The following is a 14,214-nucleotide window of genomic DNA, read 5'->3' on the forward strand; positions in this document are numbered from 1 at the left end:
GCTTATTGGCCATTTGTATATCTTCTTTGGAAAAATGTCTATTCAAGTCCTTTTTCCATTTTTTAATTGTGTGTGTCTTGTTGTTGAGTTGGAGTTCCTTGTATATTCTGTATATTAAACTCTTACATATGACTTACAAATATTTTCTTCCATTCTATAGGTTGTCTTTGCACTCTTTTGATCATGTCTTTTGATACACAATTTTTTTTTTCTTTTTTTTTTTTTGAGATGGAGTCTTGCTCTCTTTCGCTCTGTCTCCAGCCCAGGCTGGAGTGCAATGGTACAATCTTGGCTCATTGCAATCTCTGCCTCCCCAGTTTCAAACCATTCTCTCACCTCAGCCTCCCAAATAGCTGGGATTACAGGCATACGCCGCCATGCCAGGCTACGTTTTGTATTAGTAGAGACAGGCTTTCGCCATTTTGGCCAGGCTGGTCTCAAACTCCTGACCTCAAGTGATCTGCCCACCTTGGCCTCCCGAAGTGCTGGGATTACAGGTGTGAGCCACTGCACCTGGCTGAAAAGTTTTTAATTTTTATTAAATCTAGTTTCTGTATTTTTTCTTCTGTTGCTTGTGCTTTTGTTGTCATATATAAGAATTTAAATTCAAGGTGGTGAAAGTATGTTCCTGTTGTTATTTTCTAAGAGTATTATGGTTTTAGCCCTTACATTTAGGTTTTAATTTTGAGTTAATTTTGTATATATGAGATAGGAGTGCAACTTCATTCTTTTGCATGTGGAAATCCAGTTATTCCAGCACCGTTTGTTGAGGAGATAATTCTTTCCTCATTGAACAGGTGTGACGTGCTTGTGGGAAATCAGCAGGCTGTGGGTGTATGAATTTGTTTCTGTATTCTTAATACTATTCTGTTGGTCTGTATGTCTATCCATATTTCAGTGTCACACTAGTTTGATTGCTGTAGCTTTGTATATGTTTTGAAATTGAGAAGTGTGTCGTCCAACTTTGTTGTTGTTCTTAGGATTGTTTTAGGCATTTGGGGACTGTCTGTGTTGAGTCTTCCTGTCCTTGAACCTGGATTCTCTCTTCGTTTGTTTAGTTGTTGTCTTTCCCTGATTATTGAGGTATAATTGACAAATAAAAATGGTATCTATTTAAGGCATACAATGGGATTATTTGATATACATATAATTTATCAAGTTAATTAACAGGTTCATCACCTCACATAGTTACTTTTTTGTTGTGAAAACACTTAAGATCCACTCTTATGGCAAATTTCTGGTATAGAATACAGTATTATTAACTGTAGTCACCATGGTGTACATTAGATTCCCAGAACTTATGCATTTTCTAACTGAAAATTTGTACTCTTTGACCAATATCTATCTATCTTTCTTTCTTTCTTCCTTCCTTCCTTCCTTCCTTCCTTCCTTCCTTCCTTCCTTCCTTCCTTCCTTCCTTCCTTTCCTTCCTTCCTTTCCTTCCTTTCCTTTCTTCCCTTTCTTCCCTTTCTTCCCTTTCTTTCTTCCCTTTCTTCCCTTTCTTCTCTTTCTTTCTTTCTTTCTTTCTTTCTTTCTTTCTTTCTTTCTTTCTTTCTTTCTTTCTTTCTTTCTTTCTTCTTTTTCTTTCTTTTCTTTTCTTTTCTTTTCTTTTCTTTCTTTCTTTCTTTCTTTCTTTCTTTCTTTCTCTCGCTCTGTCACCCGGGCTGGAGTGCAGTGGCGTGATCTCCGCTCACTGCAACCTCTACCTCCCCGGTTCAAGCAATTCTCGTGCCTCAGCCTCCTGAGTAGCTGGGACTACAGGCACTGGCCACCATGCTTGGCTAATTTTTTTTTGAGAGGCACTGGCCACCATGTTCAGCTAATTTTTTTTTTTTTTTTTTTTGGAGACAGAGTCTCACTCTGTCACCAGGCTGGAGTGCAATGGCGCAATCTCAGCTCACTGCAACCTCTGCCTCCTGGGTTCAAGCGATTCTCCTGCCTCAGCCTCCTGAGTAGCTGGGATTATAGGCACACACTACTACGCCTAGCTAATTTTTGTATTTTTAGTAGAGATGGGGTTTCACCGTGTTGGCCAGGATGGTCTCAATCTCTTGACCTTGTGATCTGCCCGCCTTGGCCTTCCAAAGTGCTGGGATTACAGGCATGAGCCACCATGCCCGGCCTAATTTTTTGTATTTTTAGTTGAGACAAGGTTTCATCATGTTGGCCAGGCTGGTCTCGAACTCCTGACCTCAGGTGATCCACCCACCTCGGCCTCCTAAAGTGTTGGGATTACAGGCATGAGCCACCATGCCTGGCCTGACCAGTATCTTTCCATTCTCCCCACTCCACAGCCCTTGGCAAATACTGTTTTACACTCTGCTTCTATGAATATGACTTTCTTAGATTCCACACATATGAGATTGTAACAGTATTCATCTTTCTATGGCTGGCTGGCTTCACTTAGCTTAAGGTTCCTCAGATTCATCCATTTTGTCACAAATCGTATTTCCTTTTTTTTCCTTTCTTTTTTTTTTTTGAGACAGGGTCTTGCTCTGTTGCCCAGGCTGGAGTGCAGTGGTATGATCATGGCTTGCTGCAGCTATGATCTACCTCCTGGGTTCAAGCGACCCTTAAGAGCAGCTGGGACCACAGGCATGCACCACCATGCCCAGCTAATTTTTTGTATTTTTGGTAGAAATGGAGTCTCACTCTGTTGCTCAGTCTGGTCTCAAATTCCTGGGCTCAAGCAGTCCTCCCACCTTAGCCTCTCAAAGTGCTGAGATTATAGACATGAGTCAGCATACCTGGCTCCCTAGTTTTTATGGTTGAATAACATTCCATTGTGTGTGTGTCTGTCACATTTTCTTTATCCATTCATTTATCATTAGACACTTCGGTTGTTTCTATACGTTGGCTATTGTGAATAATAGTCAAGTGAACATGAATATTGCAGTGAACATGGGGGTGCAGACATTTCCTTGAGATACTGACTTAAATTTCTTTGGGTATATATACCCATAGTGGAATTGTTGGAGCATATGGTAGTTCTTTTAATTTCTTGAGGAACCTCCATTCTGTTTTCCATGATGGCTGTACCAGTTTTATTTAGTTACTTTTACATTTCTTATCTTTCTTTTTTATTTAAGAGATTGGATCTTGCTCTATTGCCTAGGCTAGAATGCAGTGATACAATCTTAGCTCACTGCAGCCTCAGACTTCTGGGCTCAAGTGATCCTCCCACTTCAGCCTTCTGAGCAACTGGGACTACTTGGGTGTGCACCACCATGCCTGGCTAATTTTATTTTATTTTATTTTTTGTTGAAACTAGATCTCATTATGTTGCTCAGGCTAGCCATGAACTTCTGGCTTTAAGTAACCCTCCTACCTCAGCCTCACAAAGCTCTGGGATCACAGGCATAAGCCACTGTGCCTGGCCTCTTTCTTTCTTCAGAATTTTATCATTTTCCAGCCAGGTGCAAGTGGCTCGTGCCTCTAATCCTAGCACTTTGGAAGACGGAGCAGATGGGTCACTTGAGACCAAGAACTCTAGACCAGCCTGGCAAACATGGCGAAACCCCAACTCTACTAAAAATACGAAAATTAGCTGGGATTGTTGGTGTGCTCCTGTAGTCCCTGCTACTCGGGAGGCTGAGGCACAAGAATCGCTTGAACCTGGGAGGCAGAGGTTGCACTGAGCTGACATCACGCCAGTGTACTCCAGCCTGGGCGACAGAGCAAGACTCCATTTCAAAAAAAAAAAAAAAAAAAAGGTTTTCCTCATATACATATTATATTTGTTTTGTTAGGTTTATACCTAAGTATTTTGGAGTTTGGGTTTTTTTGAGGTTAATGGTTGTATTAATCTGTTTTCACATTGCTATAAAGATACTACCCGAGCCTGGGTATTCTATAAAGGAAAGAGGTTTAATTGACTCACAGTTCCATATGTCTGGGGAGGCATCAGGAAACTTACAATCATGGTGAAAGGCAAAGTGGAAGCAAAGACCTTCTTCACATGGCAGCAGGAGAGAGAAGTGCAGGCAGGGGAAATGCCAGATGTTTCTAAAACCATCAGATCTTGTAAGAACTCACACACTATCACGGGAACAGCATGGGGAAAACCACCCCCATGATCCAATCACCTCCCTCCCTTGACACGTGGTCCCTCCCTCAACACATGAGGATTACAGGTTCCTCTCTCAACACATGGGGCTTACAGTTTGAGATGAGATTTGGGTGGGCACACAGAGCTAACCCTATCAATGGTATTTTGTTTTCAATTTCAAATTCTATTTGTTTATTGCCAGTATATAGGAAAGTAATTGATTTTTGTATATTAGCCTTTTATCTTGCAACCTTACTATGTTACTTATTAGTTCCAGCAGTTTTCGGTTACTTCTTTCAGATTTTCTGTATGGACACTTTTGTCATCTGTGAACAAAGAGTTTGATTTCTTCCTTCTCAATGTGTACACCTTTTATATTCTTGTCTTCTTGCATTAGCCAGGACTTCCAGTACAATATTGAAAGATAGTGGTGAGGGACATTTGATCTTAGCTAGAAAACTTGTAGTTTCTTACAAGTAAGTGTGTTGTTAGTTGTAGGTTTTTCGTAGATGTTCTTTATAAAGTTGAAGAAATTCCCCTCTATACTTAGTTTATTGAGTGTTTTTGTCATGAATGTGTTTTGGATTTAGTTACATGCTTTTTTTGTATTCATATGATCATGTGATTTTTCTTCTTCAGACTGTTGATAGATTACATCAATTGATTTTTGACTGTTGAACTAAACTCACATACCTGAGATAAATCCTGCCTGGTTTTGTTGTATAATTCTTTTTATGCATTGTTGGATTTGATCTGCTAATATTTTGTTGAGGATTTTTTCATATAAGCTTATGAGCAATATTGAGATACAGTTTTCTTGCAATGTCTTTGGTTTTGGTATCAGAGTGATGCTGGACTCATAGAATGAGTTAGAAAGTATTCTTTCTGCATCTGTCTTCTGGAAAAGATTGTAGAGAACTGGTATATTAATATCTTCCTTAAATGTATGGTAGAATTCACAAGTTGAAACCTGGGCTTTATTTGCTTTTTAAATTATGTAGGAAATAAAAAGTGGAATTAGAAACCAAAATACTCAAATCCTGGTTTTTATATTTGCCCATGTAGTCATCTTTACTTGAGATATTTATTTCCTAATGTAGCTTTGTGATACTGTCTAGTGTTCTTTCCTTTTAACCTGAAGGGCTTCCTTTAGCATTTTTCTGTGGAGTGGGCTTGTTGGTACTGAGGGCCTCAGCTTTTGTTTATCTGAAAATGTCTTAATTCTTAAATTTTCTCTCATTTTTGAAGGACAGTTTGCCAGATATGGAATTCTTGGTTGACACTTTTATTCTTTTAGCATTTTAATATGTTATCCTACTGTCTCTGGCTTTCAGAGTTTCTGCTGAGAAATCACTGGATAATCTTAATGAGGATTCCTTGACATAATGAGTGATTTCTTTTTTGCTGCTTTTAAGATTCTCTTTTGTCTTTCAGTAACTTGACTGTAATATGTCTCAGTGTGGGTCTCTGAATGTATTCTTATAGTTAGTTGAGTTTCTTATATTTCTAGTTTCACATCTTGCATCAAACTTGGGAAGTTTTCGGACATTGTTTCATCAAATTATCTCCTTGCCACTTTCTCTCAGTCTTCTCCTCCTGGTGCTCTCATCCTGTGTATATTGTTTCACATGTTAGTGTCCCACAGGTCCCTTAGGTTCTGCTCACTTAGTTTTTTTATTTTCTCCTCAGAGTAATTTCAATTGTTTTATCTTCATATTCTATTCTCTGATCTTTCTTCTGCCTGCTCAGATCTCCTATTGAACCCTTGTAATGAATTTTTCATTTCATTTATTATACTTTTCAGCTCCAGAATTTTTCATTATTTTCCTGATTTCCTTTAGTTCTTTGTCCAGGTTTTCCTTTACCTCTTTGAATATATTTAAGACTAGTAGTGTTTTAGGCCAGATGTGGTGGCTCCTGCCTGTAATCCCAGCACTTTGGGAGGCCAAGGTGGGCAGATCACCTGAGATCAGGAGTTCGAGACCAACCTAGCCAATGTGGTGAAACCCCATCTCTACTAAAAATACAAAAATGAGCCGGGCATGGCAGCGGGCGCCTGTAGTCCCAGCTACTTACGAGGCCAAGGCAGGAGAATCACATGAACCTAGGAGGCAGAGATTGCAGTGAGCTGAGATGGCGCCATTGCAGTCCAGCCTGGGTGATAAGAAGCAAAACTCTGTCTCAAAAACAAAACAAAAAAAAACCCACTAGTAGTGTTTTATAGTCTTTGTCTAGTAAGTTCAGTGTCTATGCTTACTTAGGGACAGTTTCTTAATTTTACACCTTGTAATTTTTAAAATTGAAAACGGAGTATTTGTACATTATAATGTGGTCACGCTGGCAGTCAAATTTTCTTCTTTTCCCAAGCTTTGTTGTTTTTTTTTTGATACTGAATGTCATATATGTTTGTCTAGTGTCTTTTTGCAATTACTTTTCCAGAGACTGTATATTTCTTGTCATTTGTGGTCACTGAAGTCCCTGTTTCTTTTCTTGTTTCTTTCTTTCTTTTGAGACAGGGTCTTGCTCTGTTGCCTAGGCTGGTCTGGAACTCCTGGCCTTAAGAGATTCTCCCAAAGTGGCCTCCCACAGTGTTAGGATTACAGGCGTGAGCCACCATGCCCAGCCTGTTTCTTAATTTGTGTATTTGACAGAAATTTTCTTAAACACCAGGAACTAAAACCAAGAAACCACAAACAAGAAAACTCCTGGTCTTGAAATTGGCTCTGTGTTGGGGAGTTTAAAGTTTTCCCAGGTCTTTTGCTTTGTAATAGTGTTTTCATTTTCATTCAACTTATTTTCTAATTTCCCCTCTCAGATCTTTTCTGATCGTGTGTCTTGTCCTAGGCATACATGTGTCTTTCTGAATTCCCCCTATTCAAGGGTGCTTTTGAATGCACTAATTTCCTAAAGACACTCTCTCCTTGTTTTTTTTTTTTCTCTCCCATGTCTTAGGTGGTTTCAACAATAATCTTTTGGCCAGACATCTGCAGGTTGTTCCTCTGCCTTACCGTGATTTTGAGAAATGCCTGCTACATTTCCAGCCTGTACAAGTTCTGAGTTAGGTGGAACAGAGATGTGTTCCTTGTGTCAGTCCTTCAGGCAGCCCACAGACGGGTTAGAGCAGACCCATGCAGAAATTTGTGAATGAGGGCTGCTCTGCTTCCTCCAGAACCAGGGAGGGAATGGGACAAGTATAATTAAGCTACAAAGCTTTCATACCATTTTATTTTATTTTATTTTTTGTAGACAGAGTCTCACTCTGTCACCCAGGCTGGAGTGCAGTGGCACGATCTTGGCTCACTGCAACCTCCTTCTCCCAGATTCAAGCAATTCTCCTGCCTCAGCCACTGAGTAGATGGGATTACAGGTGTGCACCACTCTCGGATAATTTTTGTATTTTTAGTAGAGACAGGGTTTTGCCATGTTGGCCAGACTGGTCTTGAACTCCTGACCTCAGGTGATCCGCCCGCCTTGGCCCCCCAAATTGATGGGATTACAGGCGTGAGCCACCACGTTTGGCCACTTTTTTTGCTCTTTTAGAGACAGAGTGTCACTATGTTGCCCAGGCTGGTCTCAAACTCCTGGGCTTAAGCAATCCTCCCACTTTGTCCTCCTGAGTAGCTGGGACTACATTGTCTGTCTTTTTATTGATTTGTAGGGCCTGGCTTGTGACTTGTGACTTGCCTATTTATTTCCTTTCCCTTTTCCTCTCCTTTCTCCTTTCTTTTTTTTTTTTTTTTTTTTTTTTGAGACAGAGTTTCACTCTTGTTGCCCACGCTGGAGTACAATGATGTGATCTTGGCTCACCACAACCTCCATCTTCCGGATTCCAGTGATTCTCCTGCCTCAGCCTCCTGAGTAGCTGGGATTACAGGCGCCCACCACCATGACCAGCTAATTCTGTATTTTTAGTAGAGACATGTTTTTTAGTAGAGACATATTTTCTCCATGTTGGTCAGGCTGGTCTTGAACTCCTGACCTCAGGTGCTCCACCTACCTTGGCATCCCAAAGTGCTGGGATTACAGGCATGAGCCAGCACACCCAGCCTCTCTCTCTCTCTCTCTTTTTTTTTTTTTTTGAGATGGAGTCTTACTCTGTTGCCTAGAGCAGTGGTGCAATCTTGTCTCGCTGCAACTTCCGCCTCCTGGGTTCAAGTGATTCTCCTGCCACAAGCCTTCTGAGTAGCTGGGAGTACAGGCGCCTGCCACCACGCCTGGCTAATTTTTGTATTTTTTAGTAGAGATGAGGTTTCACCATGTTGGCCAGGCCGGTCTTGAACTCTTGACCTCAAGTGGTCCGCCTGCCCAACCTCCCAAAGTGCTGGGATTACAGGTGTGAGCCACTGTGCCAGGCCACGTTTTTATTCATGAATGGATATTAGATTTTTTCAGGTGTTTTCTCTACATCTGTTGAGATGTTCATATAGTTTTTTTCCTTTAATAATTTCATTGGTTTTCACATACTGAAATCAACCCTGAATTCTTGGGATAAACCCCACTCGGACATGATGTATTATTGTTTTTATATATATTGCTGGACTTGATAATATGCCTTACTTAAAAAGTAAAAATTTTTCATTTTTGTTTTTGGTCTGTATTCTTTTCTGATGATGTCCTTGTCTTGCTTTGGTGTCAGGGTAATACTGGTCACATAGAGTTAAGTTGGAAACTCTTCTAGGAGGGGAGATTTACTAGTAATTGAGCTCCTCTCTGTGCTGCTTTACAGACTCCATTTCCTTTACTCCTTAGAATTATGCTAGGAGGCAGTACCATCCCTGCTTTGCAGATAGGAACCTTAGGTCTAAAAGCAAAGTAATTTCTCAAGGGCACATCGCCATCACCAGTGGAGCCAGAATCTGATTGGAAGCTCTGAGGACTCTCTAAGACCAGCCCCTGAATGCTGCCTCCCGCTGATGGCTCTCTGCGGCAAGGCCAGCTGTGTCTCAGCTGGCGGCAGCCCTTCGGTCTGTCTACAGTTGAGTCTAGTCCTGGGCCTAGTGACAGACAGGTGGATTCTTCATCTTCCCCGTTTCCTGGAGTTTGAGGGATCCCTGTTATCATTCTGCAATGAAGAAACGTTGGTGCCTCCACAGAAACCAGCTCTGGGTGGCTGCTGAGGACAAATTCCCATTGTGGATAGAACTGGGAATTGCCTGGATACTCAGTATGGATAATCTCTCTCTTTCTAGGATGCTTGGATATTAATTCATCTGTGAAAGGGGCTCGTTTTGTCAGATTCTGTGATGCATTCAATATTCCACTCATCACTTTTGTTGATGTCCCTGGCTTTCTACCTGGTAAGTTATTGACAGAGTGGGGGCTAGGAGAGTTGCCTTTCCCAGTGAGGTGCCCACTTTATTTGGAGATCTTGCAGAACTCCCTGAGGACTTGTGACTTCTCCATATATTCTGGGTGTCCAGAAGATAGGACTGTGTAAGGAATGGCCCTCTCCAGAGGTGGGAAAGACCTCACAGCTGAGAGTGGCAGGATAACCATGTGAGGACTTGTGGATTATCTAGTAACTCTTCCTCATGTTTAGGCACAGCACAGGAATATGGGGGCATCATCCGGCATGGCGCCAAGCTTCTCTACGCATTTGCTGAGGCAACTGTACCCAAAGTCACGGTCATCACGAGGAAGGTGAGGACCTCACGTTGGAGGCCATGACCCTGCTCACTTTCCTACAGCATAGCCGTGGTGGGAGGTCTGGCAGAGTTTTACCAGGGCTAGAAGGAGTATACCTTGCTCATCCTTAAAAAGAAGTCTTGAGGACGTTGTTCCCAGCCCCACAGAAATGTCTTTGGGTTTTTTTTTGTTTGGTTTTTTTTTTTTGAGATGGAGTCCAGTGGTGCGATCTCGGCTCACTGCAAGCTCCGCCTCCCGGGTTCACGCCATTCTCCTGCCTCAGCCTCCTGAGTGGCTGGGACTACAGGTGCCTGCCACCACGCCTGGCTAATTTTTTTGTATTTTTAGTAGAGACGGGGTTTCACCGTGTTAGCCGGGATGGTCTTGATCTCGTGACCTCATGATCCACCCGCCTCAGCCTCCCAAAGTGCTGGGATTACAGGTGTGAGCCACCGCGCCCGGCCATGTCTGTGGTTTTTTAACACAAGGGAACTGAAAGCAGCAGTGGGAAAAAGCCAGAAAAGATAATGAGCATTAACTTTGAAAGGCCTTACAGACCATGGGCCTTCAGGAGACCAGGGGGCTACTCTTGTTCTTTGTCACCATTTTATCTGGTTTCCTGGGGTCTTTCAGGGACAAGATCTGGCTGTCTCAGGCTCTAACATTCAGCATTTGGATCTGTTTTAGGCCTATGGAGGTGCCTATGATGTCATGAGCTCTAAGCACCTTTGTGGTGATACCAACTATGCCTGGCCCACCGCAGAGATTGCAGTCATGGGAGCAAAGGTGAGGGCCTCTGGCTTTTCCCTTTCTGGGTACAAGGACTCGACTCTACCAGCCAGAGCTCAAGGCATAGCTGGGAAGTGTTGGAGAGAGGCCAGGGCCGCTAGGGTGAGCCAGGACTGAGGCGAGGGAGACCTAGACCTTGGCAAGTCTCCTCCTGGGGCTCCGGAGACATCTCTGCCTCCTGTCCTATACCCTTTCTTCAGGCCCACACTGGTGTCTTCATGCCAAGGTGGGTGGGGCAGGTGAAAGGAAAGTGAGAGAAGTCCAGAGTGGGTTTCAAGATTGTAAGTAAAGGGGGCAAAGGGTTGAGTCAACTGAAGTCACCTTCAGAAGGATTGGACATTCTCCCAACTCCACCTCAGCTTCCAGGGAGGGCCCCAGAGCTACTCTTTTAAGGTCATAAGAAGCTAAACTGTAGGTCTGACCCCAGTGACGTCGGACAAGGTACTTCCTGTTGCGTGACCTATTCCTCGCTCCTTCCCTGCTTTGAAGTAGCTATTGTGGTTGAATCAGATAACTTGCAGGTCCCCCTAGAGTTACAGGTGCTCTGTAAGTCTAGAGGACTTATGGTTGCTCTGACTTGAAGGCCAGTCCTTCTAATTTCCAGTTCTATCTGGCCACCTCTGGCCACCGAATTGTATACTCAGGTCTCAGGATACTGAAAAAGGGAAGTAGTGCTTTTAATTCCCCTTGATACAAGACTGTGGATTTAATAATGGAAAACAGGGCTAACATCTTTGGCTCAAAGAAGTATGATGAGTGCCAATGGAGATGGTAGAATGGGCTCTGGGGAGAGAAGCTACTGACTTTTGCCTGACTGCCCCTCATTGGGGCCACAGGGAAGCATCCCATCCCATCACTCAGCCCCCTGTGTCATGATGGTCAGCCCCAGGCAGTGCCTCCCTCTATGCTGTGGCCTTTAGAGATGGCACTTCCCCCCAGTACACTGATTTACCAAGAAATTTGCAACCACACACAGTGATAATGAGTTGAAGGAGATCTGTCCAGGTTGGGACGACCAAAGACGTTCAAGAACTCCTCTAATCACAGGGTGCTGTGGAGATCATCTTCAAAGGGCATGAGAATGTGGAAGCTGCTCAGGCAGAGTACATCGAGAAGTTTGCCAACCCTTTCCCTGCGGCAGTGAGAGGTAGGGGACTGTGGTGAAGAGGGCAGCTTTGTTTGGTCACTTGCTCACTCTTTCTCTACAGAAATTGTCACATAACTGCCTTTTTGCCTTTGCAGTCTAATCTGTTGACTAGTGAGGGTTGAGACTGTCCCTGGGCAAGTCATCACTTAGGACTAAGGACAGCAGAACAGATTGCTTTGGTACCACGATTAAAACAACGTTGCCGAAGTGTGTTAAATTTCTAGGTGTTGTTTCAGTTGTCTAGTGCCGTGCAGAAATTCACGCTATAACTCAGCTGCTTAAACCAACCACCATTTCCCCCACCTGCTTATGGTTCTGTGAGGTCCACAATTGGATCTGGGCCCAACTGAGGGGTTCTTGTGCTGGTCTTGCCTGGGGTCCCCCACACAGGTATAGGCATTCTGTGGCTTGACTGGGGCTTGACAGTCTAAAATGGCGTCACTTACTTGGCAGTTGCTGTTAGCTAGACTCACTGCCCACATGGCCTCTCACCCTCGAGGAGGCTAGTCCAGGCTTCCTCACATGGCGTCCCGAGAGTAGCAAGGGGGCAAAGGGAAACTGAGGCCTAGATTTGGAAGTTGCACAGTGTCATTTTTGCCACAGTTTTTAGGCCAAAGAAACTCACAAGGTTACGTGAAGGAATACAAATCCACCTCTTGATGACAGAAGTGGTAAAGTCACATTGCAGGACTTGTGTACAAGGATGGAGGAATTGTTGTAGCCATTTTTGAAAATCTAGATGTATTTTCTTTATTTCGTATTGAATTCATTGTGGCAGGATGGAGGCATTGGAGTAAGCAGGGTATAGGGAGGGTGTCAAATTTTCCTTTTCTTGCCAAGTGCTCCTAGGCCAGGTGGGGAGCTGTCAGAACAGGCCAGCTCTTGGGATACAAGACAGGATTCGCAGGGCTTACCCTCTCTGTATCAGCTTGGATGCTGCTTGTACTGCTGGCCCCAGGGATGATGCCCAGGCTGAGCAGAAGGTTGAAGGGTGGCATCATCTGGGGATGCAGATGATCCACTCCCTTTTCTGTGCTTCACCAGGGTTTGTGGATGACATCATCCAACCTTCTTCCACACGTGCCCGAATCTGCTGTGACCTGGATGTGTTGGCCAGCAAGAAGGTACAACGTCCTTGGAGAAAACATGCAAATATTCCATTGTAAACAATTCAAAGGAAAAGAAACCAAGAACTGAATTATTGTCTGCCCATTCACATCCCATTCCTGCCTTTTGAAATCATGAAACATGGGAATTCAAATACTTGGATAACTTAGAATAACAAAGTTTATTAAATTCTAGAAAGATCTCTTTTGTGCCTTACTATAAAATTATTTACTTTATTAAAAATTTTAAGTTGTATTTTTTGAGCATAAATTCAGTTTTTTATGGTGGAAATCTGAAAAATCAATAGAACTAGAAAGAAAAATAGTACACAGTGTTATCACCTAGAGCTAATTTTTATTTCACATCTCTGGGTATTGTTCTTTTTCTCTTAGGAATTAGTTTTTTATCCATAGGTGAGATATATAATAAGCTTTTAAGGCACAGTATTTCTTAGGCTTCAGTTTCCTTATTTTAAAAATAGGGATAATATAATATGCCCTTTCTATCTCCTAATTCCCCCATGAATTGAGGATTAAATGTGATGTTTGCAATTGTGGAATATGTGTTTAGCAGTACAGATGCTCAATAAGACATAGCACCCTGTGTTGACTCAGGTTATTTCCAGAAATGTGTTCTTAAAATTTTCAAAAACTTTTTAATTGTGAAAATTTTCAAGCCTATGGAAATGTTGCAAGAATTGTATTGTATCCACTTTACCTAGATTCTCCAGTTGGTAACATTTTCTACATTTGCTTTATTTCTTCCACACTTAGATATATCTAATAATACATAATATGCATATATCTAATTATATCAATATAATTATATTGATATCTAATTATATCTAACATAATTTACATTATGTATTTATACATTATATAATTATATAATTGTATAACATATACAATATAATTATTTAATTGACCCCTTTGAAAGTCAGTTGTAGATTCGTGACCCTGTGTTCCCAAAAACTTGTATCTCCTAGGAACAAGGTCCTCTGTCTTACATAGTCTGTCATTCATGACGTTGACATTTTTGAGGAAAGCTTACTTGCTGGTTATTTGGTAGGGTGTCCTTCAGTTTGCGGTGTCTGTTTCCTGAGGTTTAGATTCAGATAAGACTAACACATATTCCTTTCAGTGCATCACATTAGTAAGCACATGATGTCAGTTTTTCCTGCTGTTGGTAACTGATTCTGATCACATGATTAAGGTCATGGCTGCAAAGGTTTTTCCATAGTAGTTACCATTTTCTCTTTGTAACTGATAACTAATTTGTGGGGCATTATTTAATCTTGTCTGTCAATAAACTTTCACCTGGGCCAGGTGTGGTGGTTCATGCCTGTAATCCCAGCACTTTGGGAGGCCGAAGTGGGCAGATCACCTTAGGTCAGGAGTTCGAGACCATCCTGGCCAACATGGTGAAACCCTCTCTCTACTAAAAATACAAAAATTAGCCAGGTGTGGAGGTATGCGCCCAGCTACTCAGGAGGCTGAGG

The 14,214-nt window shown here is 42.4% G+C and overlaps 1 protein-coding gene across 2 annotated transcripts in view; it reads left to right on the forward strand.

Moving 5' to 3' along the window:
• Positions 1-12,918, forward strand: part of PCCB (propionyl-CoA carboxylase subunit beta) — a 90,881-nt gene extending 77,963 nt beyond the window's left edge. Inside the window, 5 exon segments of one of the 2 annotated variants that reach the window (NM_001265851.1) lie at positions 9,238-9,345; positions 9,588-9,688; positions 10,361-10,459; positions 11,510-11,609; positions 12,654-12,916. In NM_001265851.1, the coding sequence (NP_001252780.1) occupies positions 9,238-9,345; positions 9,588-9,688; positions 10,361-10,459; positions 11,510-11,609; positions 12,654-12,775 (530 nt within the window). In that variant the 3' untranslated portion in view covers positions 12,776-12,916. 2 annotated transcript variants of the gene reach the window in all.
• The last annotated feature ends 1,296 nt before the right edge of the window (positions 12,919-14,214 follow it).

This window comes from Macaca mulatta, chromosome 2 (assembly GCF_049350105.2).
Source record: "Macaca mulatta isolate MMU2019108-1 chromosome 2, T2T-MMU8v2.0, whole genome shotgun sequence".
Taxonomy (NCBI): Eukaryota; Metazoa; Chordata; class Mammalia; order Primates; family Cercopithecidae; genus Macaca; species Macaca mulatta.